The sequence below is a fragment of the Chiloscyllium punctatum genome, chromosome 13, assembly GCF_047496795.1.
Source record: "Chiloscyllium punctatum isolate Juve2018m chromosome 13, sChiPun1.3, whole genome shotgun sequence".
In the NCBI taxonomy this organism is placed as follows: domain Eukaryota; kingdom Metazoa; phylum Chordata; class Chondrichthyes; order Orectolobiformes; family Hemiscylliidae; genus Chiloscyllium; species Chiloscyllium punctatum.
Genome location: NC_092751.1, coordinates 106,626,742 through 106,644,973, shown reverse-complemented (window position 1 = coordinate 106,644,973; position 18,232 = coordinate 106,626,742). Strand labels below are relative to the sequence as shown.

General features: G+C 40.0%; 1 protein-coding gene across 7 annotated transcripts in view; it reads right to left on the bottom strand.

Annotated features, from left to right (window-relative positions):
* gbf1 (golgi brefeldin A resistant guanine nucleotide exchange factor 1) overlaps window positions 1-17,489 on the bottom strand; it is a 254,996-nt gene extending 237,507 nt beyond the window's left edge. For 6 of the 7 annotated variants that reach the window (XM_072583554.1, XM_072583556.1, XM_072583558.1 and 3 more), the window contains exons 1-2: window positions 17,319-17,489; window positions 10,489-10,594 (exon numbers count right to left, since the gene is read on the bottom strand). In XM_072583554.1, coding sequence (XP_072439655.1) covers window positions 10,489-10,584 — 96 coding nt within the window. In that variant the 5' untranslated portion in view covers window positions 10,585-10,594; window positions 17,319-17,489. Of the gene's footprint in view, window positions 1-10,488; window positions 10,595-17,318 lie in introns of those variants that run through there. The other variant, XM_072583559.1, reaches the window with a different exon arrangement.
* Window positions 17,490-18,232: the final 743 nt, after the last annotated feature.

Here is an 18,232-nt window from a genome sequence, read left to right as displayed (position 1 = left end):
GTGAGCATGTTGAAGATTCCATGTGCATGTGAGAAGGTTATACAAACCTTACAAAATGTCCATATTACAGAGAAGGAAGTGCTGAATATCTTGAAACGCATAAAAGTGGATTAATGCCCAGAACCTGATCAGGTGTACCCTAGAACTATGTGGAAAGCTAGAGAAGTGATTGCTGGGCCTCTTGCTGAGATATTTGTATTATTGATAGTTACAGGTGAGGTGCTGGAAGACTGGAGCTTGACTAACACGGTGCCACTGTTTAAGAAGGGTGGTCAGGACAAGCCAGGAACTATAGACCAGTGAGCCTGACGTCTGTGGTGGGCAAGATGTCGAAGGAAATCCTGAGGGACAGGATATACATGTATTTGGAAAGGCAAGGACTGATTAGGGATAGTCAACATGGCTTTGGGCGTGGGAAATCATGTCTCACAAACTTGATTGAATTTTTTGAAGTAACAAAACGGACTGATGAGGGCAGAGCGGTAGATGTGATCTATATGGACTTCAGTAAGGCGTACGACAAGGTTCCCAATGAGAGACTGATTAGCAAGGTTAGATCTCACGGAATACAGGGAGAACTCAGCATTTGGATACAGAACTGGCTCAAAGGTAGAAGACAGAGGGTGGTGGTGGAGGGTTGTTCTTCAGACTGGAAGCCTGTGACCAGTGGAGTGCCACAAGGATTGGTGCTGGGTCCTCTACTTTGTCATTTACATAAATGATTTGGATGCGAGCATAAGACCTACAGTTAGTAAGTTTGCAGATAACACCAAAATTGGAGGCAGCGTGGACAGTGAAGAGGGTTACCTCAGATTACCACAGGATCTGGACCATATGTGCCATTGGGCTGAGAAGTGGCAGATGGAGTTTAATTCAGGTAAATGCGAGGTGCTGCATTTTGGGAAAGCAAATCTTAGCAGGACTTCTACACTTAATGGTAAAGTGGGATTTTGTACACTACATTTGTGCAGTCCTTGCAAAACCAAACACTACATAGGACAAATAGGAAGACAGCTAACGATCCGTGTCCATGAACACCAACTAGCCACGAAACGACACGACCAGCTATCCTTAGTAGCCACACACACAGACGACAAGCAACATGAATTCGACTGGGACAACACTACCATTATAGGGCAAGCCAAACAAAGAACAGCCAGGGAATTCCTAGAGGCATGGCACTCATCCACAGACTATCAACAAACACATCGACCCGGACCCAATATACCGGCCACTACAGCGGACAGCTGGAACTGACAACCGGAAGCAGCAGAGACAGGCCACTATAAATGCCGGAGGAAACAGCACAGAAGCGCTTCACAGGAGGCTCCCAAGCACTGAGGATGTCACCTAGACAGGGGACAAAACGTTTGCAAGACAAATCCCCAGCTCGGCGAACAGTGAAGAAGGAGTTTGGTATGTTTTCCTTTATTGGTCAGAGTATTGAGTACAGGTGTTGGGAAGTCATGATGCGGCTGTACAGGACATTGGTCAGGCCATTTTTGGAATATTGCGTGCAATCCTGGTCTCCTTCCTATCAAAAAGATGTTGTGAAACTTGAAAGGGTTCAGAAAAGATTCACAAGAATGTTGCCAGGGTTGGAGGATTTGAGCTACAGAGAGGTGCTGAACAGGCTGGATTTGTTTTCCCTGGAGCTCGGAGGCAGAAGGGTGACCTGACAGAGGTTTATAAAATTATGAGGGGCATGGATAGGATAAGTAGACAAAGTCTTTTCCCTGGGGTCGGGGAGTCCAGAACTAGAGGGCATAGGTTTAAGGTGAGAGGGGAAAAATACAAAGAAGCCCTTCGGGGCAACTTTTTCACACCGAGGGTGGTACGTGCATGGAATGATCTGCCTGAGGAAGTGGTGGAGGCTGGTACAATTGCAACATTTAAGAGGCATTTGGATGGATATATGAATAGGAAGGGTTTGGAGGGATATGGGCCAGGTGCTGGCAGGTGGGACTAGATTGGGTTGGGTTATCTTTTTGATATGGACAGGTTGGACCGAAGGGTCTGTTTCCATGCTGTACATCTCTATGACGAAGTTGTGGTCTCTGAAATGATGCTGCCAACATTGCCAAGTTTCTGAAAAATTATCTGTGCTTAATTTTCGTGGATAAAGCACATAAACCCAAATAATCTATATTGCAATGTAACTGTAACTTTTGTGCTCGATGAGTTGAAACAAAAAGACAACAGTTGATATGTTACTATTTTTTATCCTAGACTAATAGATTTTTGCTAGCTCAGGATTTTAAGGCAATTGGTCCAAGGTAGATGGTTGGACTTAGGAAACAGATCAACCGCGACCTCACCAAATGTCAGAAAGTGCTCTAGAATCCGAATTGCTGATTCTTATCTCCACTTTCTTTGTATTAAACACCTCGTGCACAGATGCAGATCTGTCACCATGAGTCAAGTCACTTTCAGACCAAAATCCTCAGTGTGAAAGGTGAATACTGAACCACATTATCAAAAACTCCAAAAATATACTGTTAATATTTCTACAGCAGAATTTTTTTTTCCTTGGGGTTAATACACTAGTAATGACGGAATTAATATAATTGTACCTTCACTATAACAAAAGTCTGCACATGCATTCTAAAAGATTGAAAATATCACTGAGCAGTAATTACTGTAAAACAATTGTGGAATATGGATATGGAAGTGGCAGTTGGGAGTAATTAGTTCAAGACATCCAGAGAGTGCGCTTTTTCAAAATTTAGTGAAACGACTTTCATTTGCTGGTTCCACATAATGATCATGTATCAGAGGAAGTATTCTAATCCAACAATAGCTGAATACACCTCCCGTGATAAACAACATTAGTTCTAACAATACCATGTTAGTTTTCAAATGAGCCACATGACATAAAAGTGATGTGAGAAAAAAAAATCAGCACCCGGCTGATGCTACAGTCAAATAACAGCACGCAGCAGATACATCACAGTAAAAACTATGACATACCTGACACGGCCTTGTTGTTTTGCTCTCCCCAAGTAAAGCAGCCTGCAGCAGCATGGAAGATGGAAAACAAAGCAGTAAAAAAAAACTGAAAAAGCCATGACCTAGAAAGGGCAGCTGAGAAAAGCTAGCATCTTCTGATTCATTTCACAATGTGGCCACATCGATATACTGGAGAGGTTCACTCAGCTAATTCTCACCTTCATTTTTAGACCCTATAGTTAAAATACCAACAAATAAATTTCCAAACAATTAATGCAGTCTAGCACTATGATACTTGTTGGAAAGAACACTTGTGCAGAAACCAGACTAGGCCAGATTTGGGATCCTCGGGACTGAGACTGTTACGACATGGGGTTAACCCTTCTGCTAATTTAAACTGGACAAACAGAAAAGTTCACCTTGCCTCATAATCCATAAAAGTCTGAGTGAAAAACCCCATTATTTAAAGAAAAATGTAACAATTTATTCTTTAACTCCAAAAATAAAGAACAGTAAACAACAACTATCTACACTGCATACCTCCTCTGTCTGATCAATTTATCTACCTCCCACTCTACAACACTATACTGATCTGATTAAACCCTCTGATTAACGATTTACAAAAAAAATTCAAAAACCAGCCAGCTGTGAGTCTTCCCTTTGTAGTCTCCTCTCTAGATTTTTCTGACCCTTTTCTTCAGTCTTCTGCTGCACAGATTTCATACGAACAGGTACCTTTCAAAACAGCGAATCAGCGGGTAGTCTGAGTTTGTTGGTGCTCTTTGCTGCTCGGCTAACTGTTCAAAATGCCTGATTTTTATATCCTAAAACATCAGATCGTATCGTTGGTTTGATGTTGTCAAAACAGTAAAATTCAAATTCGATTGGATTTTGGTACCTTGGGGCATAAGTTAAACTGATTGGCCACATTTGGATTTGTTGTGTACTATATCAACAGTTCAGCTATTTGTTTCCCAGCCAAATGTTCCATTTTTAAATTTTTCAGCACACTGTGCTGTTGAGTCCTTGCCAGCTTTCACTCTCTCAAAGGTACAGTACACCTACAACTTCATAATAGGACTCATCACCTTAACCCATATATCAAGTACTGCAAATAAGTCATAGCTCAGAGGATCAAAGATATTAGGAAACCAAGTTTAACACAGAAGGGTACCTACACAAGAAACCAATAGAAAAAAATTCACAATGTAACACGGAATAAATATTTTAAAAGCAAAAGAAACAAATTTTAAAAACATTTATCAGTTAAAAGAATGCAGTACATAATTCCTAGACAGTAACGTAACAACAAGTTAACTGATTTAACATCAAGGAACAGAAATTCCAACCAAGACAGACATGAAAAACAACCAAAAGCAAACAGATAATAAATGGCTCCATATAGAAATATTTCAGTGCTAATTGCGCTGAAAGCATTTACTTTGGTGATTAAAATTAACTCTTACTTATTCTGGAGTTGAAGTGGTAAACGTTTGAGAATCTCTCCACAAAATAAATAAAAGCAATTCCAATTTTTAGCCTTGGAGAAATTGTCTTTTCAATGTACTGGGTTACCATTCACAAGCTTAAGAGCATTGCTGGCACACTTGGCTTATCACTAAACATCTTTATTACATTTTCTGATATTGTATTCTGGTGGCCATTCAAACCACTTTGCAGCAGTTCACCCAAGAGACTTTCACTCTCTCTATTATCTGCACCAACATAGAATCATAGAGTCATAGAGATGCACAGCATGGAAACAAACCCTTTGGTCCAACCCGCCCAGATACTCCAACCCAATCTAGTCCCACCTACCAGCACCCAGCCTGATTAACCAGAAATTAGCAATCCCTTAAATGAAATAATAGTCACTAAATTTCTCACTTTGGACTAATATAAAAAAACTAAGATGCCGGAAATCTGAAATAATAAAAACTGCTGGAAATACTCAGTATAGCATCCTATGAGATGTTAACACTTGTTTTTCTCTCTCCTCAAATGTTGCTTGATATAGAGTCGTACAGTCATAGAGATATACAGCACGGAAAACAGACCCTTCAGTCCAGCTTGTCCATGCCAACCAGATATCCCAACCCAATCAAGACCCACCTCCAGCACTTGGCCCATATCGCTCCAAACCCTTCCTATTCATATACCCATCCAAATGCCTTTTAAATGTTGCAATTGTACTAGCCTCCATCACTCCCTCTGGCAGCTCTTTCCATACACATATCACACTCTGCATGAAAAAGTTGCCCCTTAGGTCTCTTTTATATCTTTCCCCTCTCACCCTAAACCTATGTCCTCTCGTTCTGAATTCCACCACCCCAGGGAAAAGACTTTGGCTATTTATCCTATCCATACCCCTCTTTTTTATAAACTTCTATGAGATCATCTCTCAGTCTCGACGCTCAAGGGAAAACAGCTCTAGCCTACTCAATCTCTCCCTATAGATCAAATCCTCCAACCCTGGCAACATCCCTGTAAATCTTTTCAGAACGCTTTCAAGTTTCACAAAATCCTTCCAATAGGAAGGAGACCACAACTGCACGCCATATTCCAACACTGGCCTAACTAATGCCCAGTACAGCTGCAACATGACCTCCCAACTCCTGTACTCAATACTCTGACCAATAAAGGAAAGAATACCAAACGCCTTCTTCACTATCCTATCTACCTGCGACTCCACTTTCAAGGAGCTATGAACCGGCACTCCAAGGTCTCTTTGTTCAGCAACATTCCCAAGGACTTTAGCATTAAGTGTATAAGTCCTGCTAAGATTTGCTTTCCCAAATGCAGCACCTCGCATTTTTCTAAAGTAAACTCCATCCGCTACTTCTCAGCCCATTGGCCCATCTGATCAAGATCCCGTTGTAACCTTCCACCATTTCCTGTTTTTGAACTGTTCAATATTAACCTGTAAAATCAGACTTTTTTTAAAAGAATCAACAATTTAAAATTCCACTGAAATAATAAATAAACGCAAAAAATAAACAAGGAATAAATTCCGAAGTAAGTTAATAGCACAAAACTAAGTCGGGCTGTGTGTGCTAAGGGGAATATAAACAGACTTCAAGGGGATTAAGAAAAATTGAGTGTGTCGACAAATTCACAGCAGTGTAACATGGAGGAGTGTGAAGTTGCCATTTTGACAGAACAAAAAGCACAGCCGAGTATTATTTAAATAGTGATACAGTGGGAAAGATTAGTGTACAAATGTCCCTGTATACCAGAAAACGAGCATCAAGGTGCAGCAAGCAGTTAGGAAGGTAAATGATGCGTTGAACTTTATTGCAAGACGGTTTGAGTATGGAAGCAACGAAGTCGTACTACGGCTGTACAAGGCCTTGGTGAGATCATATCTGAATACTGTTAGTCTCCTTATCCAAAACATAACTGCAACAGAAGGTTTGCAGCAAAGGTTCACGAAATTGATTCCCGGGGATAGCATGTTTGTCAAATGAGGAGAGATTCAGTTGACTGGGCCTGTACTTACTGGAGCTCAAAGGAAAGAAGGGTGATTGCATTGAAATGTTAAAATTCTGACAGGACTAGAGAAACTGAATGCAGGGATGTCATTTCCCCTGCCTGGGGGTATCCAAAGCAAATGGCCATGGTCTCAGCATACTCAAATCGGCCATTTTGGACTGGCATAAGAAATTTGTCAGAGGATAGTGAACCTGTGGAATTCCCTATCACAGATGCCTGTGGAGGCCAAGTTAGCAAATATGGTTAAGAAAGAAATTGATAAATTACTGGATTCTAAAGGTGTAAAGAAGTACAGGGAAAGAACAGGAGTATGGTGATGAGATAGAGGTTCAACCATGATAATGCTAAATGGTGGAGCAGAGTCAATGGGCAAAATGTTTCTGCTTGCTATTTTTCTAGTTATGCTTGGTAATAAAGATCATTGGATGTACCAGAACATTTCTAAATGGACAGATATGAAGATTTCTTTTTCATTACAGTTTGTAGAAGAATGTATCACAATGTAAGTTTACATTTTAAAGAACTCAACATGAGCTTGGATTTGAATGAGTCACTAACATTTCTGAAAAAAATTCTAAACTTCTCCAAACATTAGCTTTCAGCCAGCAGGGGGTAGGAGCTCTCTATCAATCTTTTGCTAAGCATGGCACAGGCAATGGCACATACTTCCCAGCATGCATAAGGGATGGCTTGAGAATATGTCCTCAAACAATGAACACAATTATACTGAATGATTATAATTGTTACAAACAACAATCTAAAAATAAGGGAAGCAGAAACTTTTCACAACTCCATCAGAAACATTTTTTTTTATCTCACTCAAGCACATGTTCCAGACTGAGAACTGTAAACACAGACTTTTAAACAAGAAATTTGCAGAACCAGACGGCTCCTGTTCATGACAATTACAGTTTAAATCTGAGAAGTAATCGGTTTCTTTATCAATAAAAATTTCTAATCACAACAGACTCACTAGCTTGTATTTCTTTGCACTCATCTTTTTAAAAAAGGTAACACTCCGATGAAACATTATGGTTGCTCCCCACACCCTTCTGTAGCCAGAATCAGGCAAATCTGTTCAATGCTGAAAATGTGTTGCTGGAAAAGCGCAGCAGGTCAGGCAGCATCCAAGGAACAGGAGAATCGAAGTTTCGGGCATAAGCCCCTCTTCAGGAATCAGGCTTATGCCCAAAACATCAAATCTGTTCAATGCTCTGGTACATCCTAACAATTCTCCCTCTTTCAGCATTCGAGTACCTAGCCTCTTCTTGGTACCCTACAGTGCCAGCAATGTTACTGTTATTTACTGACAATGTGATGAAGAAGAGCTGGAAAATTAGATGTTGCCATGAACAGTCATGCAACATACAAGTTAAGAATCTGTCATTCAGAAAAATGAATCTTCCTAAATACATCCTGCTAAAGAATTATTGCCCACACGAGAAACATTTATGAAGTTTTATTAGAAAATTAATAAACATGTTCGTTACTGAGTTTGCAATGGTATACAAGAATCCAAAGAAATTCATAACCCACATTGGCAGGCTGCCTTGCAATACAATCATTTGGAACGTAACAACTGTCAATAAGGACAGAAAGGACAAAAGCAACTTCTAGTTTAGCAGTTTCTGCTGAAATCAGTGCCTTTCAGATGAAGATAGAATCAGATGCACTTCTGAGATTGCATATGGTGTGATAGTTGCCAATACATTGGGCCCAGGCACAAACATGGAAGATGTTCTATTTAATGACACAGCGAAGGCCGACAGAAACTCCACAACAAAAAGAGCAAGTAGCTAAGAAGTTGTAGAGGGGTGACATAAAAGAACAGTGTACCCTGAAGAAATTTCTATCTTGCAATGCTAAATAGATAATATGAACACAAAGTTACTTGAACTATTCTCTTCACTGCTCCCAGCAAAGATAAGGTTGGAAAACTAGGAATTAACCAAACCAAAGAAGCTTCAGTTGATATGCAGATTTCAACTCTCAAACTTGAGAAATAAATTTAAATGAATGACATTTAATATTTTAGAACTGAAAAAATAATGACAATCATACAACTTCAGCAAAAATGGGTTTAATTGTGTGTATGCTTTCTCCTGTGGCTATTTTGTATTGTGACCTCTGTCCTTCAGTGTTTGGGACAACATGTTAGCTCTTCCTTTGTCACACTTGATGCCAGTGATTTAGCTTGATGATACCTCAGAATAGCAAAATAACACACTGAGCATAGCAGTTATCCTGGATCCAGTACGGGCTTGTCCACAGTGATGCTAATTTTTTTTTGGTTAATTCACTTGTGGGTGTTGTATTGCCGTCTCAGTATTTATTGCCCATTCCTAATTGCCTTTCAGAAGCTGCTTTCTTGAAACGCCGCAGTCCATGTGCTGTAGGCACATGTAAATACAATGCCCTGCGTGAAGGAACTCGAGGATTTTGAGCCAGCGACACTGAAGGAATGACGATATTTTACTAATCAAACAGGTGGGAGGCTTGGAGGGGAATTTGCAGGTGGTGGTTTTGCATGTATCTGCTGCCTTTGTACTTTGAAATGTCAGTGGCCGTGAGTTTAGAAAGTGCTATCTCAGGATCTTCAGCAAATTTCGGCAGTGTATTTTGTAGGTAATATACACTGCTGTCACTGAGTGTTGGTAGAGGAAGGAATACTTATTTGTCAATGTGGTACCAATTAAGCAGGTTGCCAAGTCCTGGGTATTACCAAGCTTGAGTGCTTTTGAAGGTGCATTCATCCAGGCAGTTTGGTAGCATTCCATCACAATCTTTACTTGTGCTTTACACGCTTGGGGAGCCAGAAGATGTGTTACCTAGTGCAGTATTACTAACATGTGGCCAGCTCTTTATTTATTTAATAATTTTATTGTTTCAATTTGAGCACTTATAAATAAAGTGCTGCTAGCTAACAAATATTAACTGATTCCAAAACTACCAAATTATGAGCAACAAGTTTTCTGAAAAAGTGACTAAATATTTTGATTTTTAACTTTGTCCATACCAGTACCTCTACATCATAAATATATTGATGAAGGTAATGAAGTTAATGTGACTTCAGTATTTGACAAGGTCCCACATGGAAGGCTAGTAGCCACTATATTAATACTGCGAGCCTAGTTTTTAAATCAATGGTAAACCTACGGACGTTGACAATGGGGAATTCAGTGACAGTAACATTTCTGAATTTCAAAGGGCACTAGACGGACTGTCTTTAATTGGTGGTAGCCATATGTGTGGCAACAATCTTACTTGCCACTTTTCTGCAAAGCCTGGATACTCTCAAAGTCTTGTTGCATTTGAACATGGGCTGTGATTTAAAGTCAAGTGAGCTCTTGACGTTTTGCCTCGTTGCACTCAACCCACTGGAATGTCAGCAGCTGAACCTCTTGGTTTTGCCTAATACTGGGCAATGTAGGGCAGTCTGGAAAAATAGCATCCTGGAAAGGCTAAATTATGAAACTCTTTCTAAATTTAGTTTTCATTCTTCACCTATTGCCAGTGGCTGGGTAGCATTTGAACAAAGTCATAAAGCGTGGTGCTGGAAAAGCACAGCTGGTCAGACAGCATCCAAGGAACAGGAGACTCAACGTTTTGAGCGCAAGCTCTTCATCAGGAATGTGATAAATAAAGAGCCGACCACATGTTGAGAATTCCTGATGAAGAACTTATGCTCGAAACATCAATTCTCCTGTTCCTCAGATGCTGCCTGACCGCCTGTCCTTTTCCAGCACCATGCTTTTTTGACTCTGATCACCAGCATCTGCAGTCCTCACTTTATCCTAGCAGTTAAACAACAACACATCAATAATCCTCACGACATTTCTCAAGCATCACCAGGAAAGAGACATGTTTCTTTGTAAAAACACACAACCTACACTCAAACACTGACCAGCAGTCAAGTACAGCCATGCTTTCATCAAATTCACAGATCATCTGCAACAGATTTGGCAATCAGTCACGCTTGTACCATTTAACCTACATCAATGTAACCGACCACAATAGCAAAAAGGAAAGTGCATCAACAAAACTTACCAATGGAGTATGAGTGGTCCATCTTGAATTTCGCTTTATAGCGCCAACGACACTATTTATTTCACCTTGTACAATATAAATGCTTTTATCGATCATTGTGAAGAATCTGCAAACAATGAAATGGAAACTTAATAAGAATTGCCAAGACAGGATTTCATTCAGTTGTGTGTACATATTTATTAAAATACATACCCAAATTATTTTTCAAGTTGGAAACAGAAGTTCATTCTTAGTCATAACCATATTATTATAGATTATAAAAACAAGGATATCCAATAGGGATGATTACTACAATCTAATTCAAGCTTGATCAATATCACCTAAAATTAAATACAATGCAAATTGCTTTGTATTCCTATGCTGGGTGTGGGGTTCAGCATGTAGAAGATGGACAGTACAGTTTAACCTCAATCTTATACCATTATAGCTATTCGCAAACATGCTCAGAGTATTTCGTGTTGGCATTCCTTGGTTAATCCCAGGGGAAAGAATTGACTATATTGTTTATTACCTAGTGGTCTCAAAGGGAAAGGGCATATTTGACATCACCGCAAACCAATTTTACTCTCGTGGTGTGTTATGGACCAGACCAAGCCCCCTTCAATGTCCTAGACACTAACTTTTTCTCATTTGAAGGCAAGTGTAAGGTACTGTGTTCCAGATATAATTCGATTGTTACACTCCTCGGCTTTAAGCAAAACCCACTTTACTCTAACTGTACAGTTAAAATACAAACAAAAGGAAGAGGAATTGGTATAACTAAGTGGAAAATTTAACAGAATAATAGATTAATTAATTGGCAAACAAACACTTCCAATAATAGTAACATTCCATAAATACTGAATAAATAAAAATTGAAAGATTGCAGATGCTCAAAATCATAAACAAAAACACAAACTGCTGGAAAATTCAGGAAGAGACATTGTCACACGTGCAATTCTGGCAGCAGATAGAACTCCAGCTTTTAGCTGTAACAGAGGAATAACAGCTTCCACAGCCAAGTTCAAAACTCCGACAACTGTTGAAAGCTAAACTAAAACAATGATCCTGTGGAGCCTGACCACACCCATTCATGCTGCTTATATTGTTCAAACTTTAAAAAAATACGCAAGGCCTGACAAGATGTTTACTTTATTGGCTTGTAACAGACTGCTCTTCACCTCTGTCTCAACATCTCTAATAACAAAAAATTGACAAATTGTACTTCTTAAAACCATACTATCATCACAGATGCAACAACTGGAGTTAACTATAGTAGACCAACTCAAGATCTGGATTTACCATGGGGTGGTATGACCATCAAGTGTAAATACAACCTCTGTAAACATTTCAAAGTTAAAATATGATGTAGGTGCAGTTCAGGATACAGGATCAGATCCGACGATCAACTCCCCAGATCTGCTTCATCAATCAACTAGGTCATGGCTAACGGCCTTAGTCTATTTCCAGAGACTGCCCCATATCCCTTTGACATTGTCAATATCAAAAAAATTATAGAATCTGTCTTGAATATACCCAATAACAATCTTCACAGCCCTCTGGTCAGAGAACTACAAAGAACTTACACCCTCACTGTGAAAAAATTCCACATTATCGCAATCCTAAACAGTCTACCATTTATTCTGAGGTTGTCTTCATGATTTAGCCTCCTCCAGACTAGGGTAACACCCTTCTTGCAACCATATGTGCAGGAATATCCGTTTTGCAGAATTAGTTCTTTGCTTTGTTACTGTTGCATTGCATTATGCTTAAAATTATATGAAAATATTTATGCCTCAAAGTTAACCCACTTTTAAGTCAAACCCATAAATACTACACCAAATTTACTGAAAACTAAATACTTGAAAAGACATTTAGAGCACCATAAAACTCTTTGGAAAATCCTGTAGGTTTCTAAAAGTGTATACATTAATGCCAGTCTACAACAGAGTCTTGAAAAATCATTGCATGCCACTTTGTTTTCCATTATAATATAGTTCAAGATCACAGGCCAAATTAATCATTTTTAATGAATCAATGGGAATCAGTACCTTGGTTGCAGTAATTATAATTATGGTGCCAAGCCTGAACTAAAAGAACACAGTGTAAATGCCATTAGTGGAACAAATAGCAAATCGTGCCAAAACTATTGAGTTAACAGCAGCTAGTTTTTTTGAAAAAATTTGTTGCTCAGGTTGATGATAACAAAACTTTCAAGCTCAGCAAGCAAACTTACAGACAGGTGACTAAATATATTGATGAGGGTAATGCAGTTGATGTGGTTTACATAAACTTCAGAAAGGCTTTGACAAGGTTCTTCCTGGAAGGCTGGTTCAAAAGGTAACAGCCCATGGGATCCAAGGGAAGTTGGTCAACTGAATCCAAAACTGGCTTGCAAATAGGAGGCAAATGGTGATGATGGAGAGTTGTTTTTGAGATTGGAAGTCGGTACCCAGTGTTGGACCACAGAGATCAGTGCTGGAATTATTGTTGTTTATTACACGTTAACAACTTAAATACAAATATAAAAGGTTTAATTAACAAGTTTGCAGATGACATGCAAATTAGTGAAGCGTTGATAGTGAGGAGGATAGTCTCAGGCCACAGTCTGATATTGCTCTGCCCAATTTACCAGCAGATCAATGCCAGATAAAATGTAATCCTGATGGGTGCAAGGTAATGCATTTTTGGAGGTTTAACAAGGGAAGGATATACACAATGAATGATAGGTGAGTACTGAGGTAAAAATGGACCTTGGTGTACAAGTCATAGAACACTGATGGTATAAACTCAGATAGATAGGATGGTGAAGGCAGCAGACAGGATCCTTACCTTCAAAAGCCAGAGCTTTGAATATAAGAGCAAGGAACTCTTATTACAACTTTACAAAAGATTGTTGAGGCCACATTTGGAATACTATGTGCAGTTTTGGTCACCACACTATCCGAAGAACATTTTTGCACTGCAGAGGATGCAGAGCAGATTCACCAGCATGTATCAGTTATGAGGATAGACTGGGTTTGTTTTCTCTGCAGCAGAGGAAGCTGATGGAGAATGAGATTGAAGTACACAGCCTTATGGAGAGCCATAGACAGGGTAGATTATAAGAATCTTTCCTCTATGGTAGATATGTTTAAGACCAGAGGGCACAAATAAGGTGGAGTAAGTGCTTTACAGGAAATCTGAGAAAAAATGCTTTCACCCACGGGGTAGAAGAAATATGGAATGTGTGACCTGACAGGTTGATGGAGGCAGGTACTCTCACAACATTTAAGCAGCATCTTAAACCACCAGGGCATAGGAGGCAATGGACCAAGTGGAGGTAAATATGATTAGTGCAGTTTGGTGTCTGTTGGTCACCACAAACCTCGTGGGCCCAAGGGCCTGTTTCTATGCTGTATGAGTCTGTATTTAAATCACCAACTCTACCCAACTTCCCAAAACTGGGTTCAATTGCATTGCACAGCCAGCATGATTTGCAACAGGCCAAAGATTGCAGCAATCTAGTCTGACAGGAGTAGGCTATTTGACACTTCAAGCCCAATCCATTCAATACAATTATAGTTCATGATCTCCTTTAGCTCCATATTTCCACACTATTCTCAGATCCCTTAATCTCCAAAGTTCTTTCTTGAATATATTCATTGAGAGAGCATTTAGGACACTTTAGAGAGATTTTGAAATATCTACAGCCTTTTAAGTGAATAAGTTTTTCTTCAACAGAGTCTTAAATGGCTAATTCTTATCCTTAGTGTGTGGCCCTAGCTCAGGACTCTCCAAACAGGGGAATCATCCTCCCTGCAAGACCCTTAAGTATTTTGCATTTTTCAATAAGATCATCTGCTACTCTAAATTCCAGAGAATACAGTCCTTCTCTATTCAATCTCTAACACAATTCCCTCATCACAAGAACCAACCAAATGAACCAATGCTGCATTCTCTTAAAGGTGATATACTCTTCCTCTTCGGCAACAAGATTAAAACTGTAAATGGTACATGAAGTTTGGTTTCTCCATGTCCTATAAAATTATAGTAGGTTCCTTCATTCTTAAACTTTAATCCCTTTAGCCCTCATTTCTGCTGTTTTTACATACTTTATTTCATGAAAAATACATCCAGGACTCTGATTACCAGGAGTTATGTTCTCAAAAACGAGATTTGTCAAATCCCACTTCCCTTTCAAAAACTCAGGTTGACTCTTGATAATAACATTATGATTCTCCAAGTGCCCTGTTACCATAGCTACTATTCCCTTAACACCGATATTGGGTGAACTGACTGATATAGTGAAGAAACAACAAACTACCTCCATTGTCACATAACAGATTATCTGCAACTTTCCATTCTATTGGCATATTTTAAAATCTAGAGAATTCAGGAAGTGTCTACAATATCTGTAACTGTTTAGAGTTAAATGCTAGGATACAGGCCATAAGATCGAAAGGATTTATCAATTTGAAGTGGTTAGTGGTTAGCACTACTGCCTCACAGCGCCAGGTCCCAGGTTCAATTCCAGACTTGCCGTCTGTGTGGAGTTTGCACATTCACCCTGTGTCTGTGCCAGTTTCCTCCCACAATCCAAAGATTTGTAGATTGGCCATGTTAAATTTTTCACAGTGTTCAGGGATATGCAAGTTGGGTGCATTAGTCAGGGGTTAAATGTAGGAAAACGGGTCTGGGTGGGCTACTCTTCAGAGGTTCGGTGTGGACTTGTTGGGCTGAAGGGCCTGAAGGGATTCTAATTATTTGTAAAGATAGTGCTGGAGAAATTATGTCCCTGAACTGCTTATTTCCACTGGATCTTTTGCTCCCCATGATTTCTGGAATGTTTTCAATGTCTTCCACCATGCAGACAAATACAAAGTGTTTGCTTAATGACCCTATTTCCATATTTCAATTACAATTTCTCCTGTCTTTGCCTCCAAGGTTTACTCTCACTCATTTCTTTTTAAAATTTCAAAATTCCAACTTTCAAAAAGTCTGTCTTTGAGACCCATTAGCTTACTTATGTTCTATTTGCTCTCTGTCAATTTCTTGGCCAGTCTATATCACAGCGAAAATCCTCCAAATCTGCAGGCTTACTACTTCTTTTGGTAAAATTTTAAACTTATTCCTTTTATCTTGTACTATTTTTACCTTCTATTTTCAGCCAGAGTTGGACCACTTTTTCTGCAGGATTTAAGCTTTTAGTTTACTAAACAACATAATGCAATTATTGGAGGTATGTTATTGAAATATGTAGCAAATTAACCCTCGTGTCAATATCACTTTGATTGTATTGTCACCTCCATTACTCATCTACTGGCAGTCAAAGTAGCAAACCAGGTTCATTTGTAAACAAATGACAAGATTGACTGATATAAACAATAAACATTTGGGTGCATATTAGCCAGTTAATCAACCTTAAGATTGTACTAAGCTCAAGTCACTTCAGCTACATTTTGATCCTATGTATATAATCAGGTTGAACTATCTTACTATTAATCTCAAAACAATGCAGATTATTGTTTTGTATTGACATTTTGCCAAATTGATATTGTGAAAAATGTTTTTTTTTAAATGAAATATTTGTTGTTAAATCTCACATAGAAAACAAGGTATTTCATATCCATTTCTCATTCTAAACTACTTTTAAGATCTTGACTGAGATTTCAACTTTCTAGAGATCTCGATTTCAAACTGATATCTTTCTTCCTCTAAAATACTCTTAAAATTTACTTCATTGACTAAGCCTTTCGTAATCTGCCCTTATATCAGTTTACATCACGTAACATAAAATTTTGTTTTAACAATACACAACAAGCACCTAGCGATAAACACTACTTAAAAGCACTATAGAAATACAAATAGCTACTGTTCCTGCAGACATTCTGGAAGCAAGGGCTACGGAAACTGTTCAGCATTTTCCTAAAACTCAACATCAATTGTACTTAGTAGTTTGGTCCAGCCTGCAGCTGCTCTTCAGGACAGAACCCAGCTTTCAATATCAAGTGTACGTCAACTTTCATTAAATGCAGTCAGGATCAAGGTAACTGGTTGAACATGGGTATATGTTCCTGCAGACATCATATCAGCTCAAAAACTAATTGCTGTTGGTACAATACACCTATGCCAGTCTGATAATTTGATGGCAGCCCTAGAGCCTAATGAGTTCCAAAAGGAGGATGAAACGTAGACAATGGGAACACAGCATGCATCAAGAACACTTCGTCATTCAATACGATTATCGATTTCACCACGAGACTGTCTTCCATAAGCATAGATGGACAAAACAAAAATGCACAAGCATACAGTTCAGGAGAATGCCGATCACCAACTGCTCTGTTAGGGAAAATAGGGCTACTTCATCAGAAACCTTCATGACTTTGAACATCTGGACTCCAAGGAGAATCTCATCATAAGAGAAGTTCTTGGTCCCATTCTGTAAATATCCCTTGAATGCCCCCCAAGGCCTAGTGTTTTTTTCTGTGGGATTGTACCCACAGGAGGAAGACAATACTCCAGCTGGAAGTAGCTGGGTGGATTGGGGGTGGGGGAGGGGGAAGGTGGGAAGAATTATGAAGGCCTTGGTGGGTGTCAGGCCTCTGCTAGGAGCCAATCCTCGTTTTGGAAAGTGGGAGGAGATTGAGTTAGTATAGCTTTCAGTTCTTTGCACTGTGAACGGGAGAAGCCTAGGGAGGATGGGGAGAGGGGAAGAACTTAATGCGGGGGGGCGGGGGGATGGTAAATTTCCAACACATCCAAGATGGCGGCCTAGTTACCACAGCCGGGAAGGGGTAGAGAAACCCCCCACCCCCGGGAACACTAACACCCGCGCACCGACAACAGGCAGCTTTCCCCCCACCGCTAACCTGCCGAGTTACATCTCAGTCCGCAGTCACAACTGACAAGCGAAGGGTGTTTGTTTTTTTTCTCTCGGCCCGTCCAAGAAGCTGCACACAATCGGTAGCGGCAGCACCTCTCTCCCTGGGAACCGGTACGGCCTGCGCGACGTGGTACGCATGCGTGTGAAGGGGAGGAACGGGGAGCGTCGTGTCGACCTACTCTGCTGACGGCCCCTGAGATGATGGGCGAGAGAGTTTGACCAATCAAAAGCCAGAGTTCTGAAGGCCGGCAACGACACCGGCCAATCGGCGTCGGCCGGGAGGCGGTACATCGACTTCATCAAGTTCGGTTGACACCACAGAGGTCGTGCTCGCAGAGGCTGCTGGGTCAAGGTGCTTTCCTATTTCTACAGAGCAGAAGTTGTTGTTGGGTTGGTTGCTGCTTGACAACTGATTGGAACCTGCTTCACCTTTCGTGGCGCCGTTTGTGCAGCATTAGACCACTTTCTTTTCGATGCAATGGAATTTCTCAGCATGTGTGGTTTAATTCTGACCCTGTGCCCTTGCTGTGAACTCCTGAACACAATCCACAGTGAACCCTGAACTCTATGTAATGTTGTGCTGGCACTTCGCGGAATGACGTGGCACCCGCTCTGCAAGAATATTGTGCTTCTGTCATTGTTGTGATGCACTTTTGTCGATGTTTAATTCCTGAAACAGTATTCCAAGCGTTTGCAAACACTGCTCGCGTTTGCCATGCGCAATAGGGTGTGACGGGCATTATAATTATCCCTATTCATAAGTTTATTATAGCTCTACTTTCTCTTGGCAGCGCAATCCCCTTCGTAGGACAAATTCTGACTTGCAAATGTTGGAATAGACATTTGAGTAAATCTGATGGGAATAGGTCAAACTGTTTGGATGCTGAGATTTCGCAAATT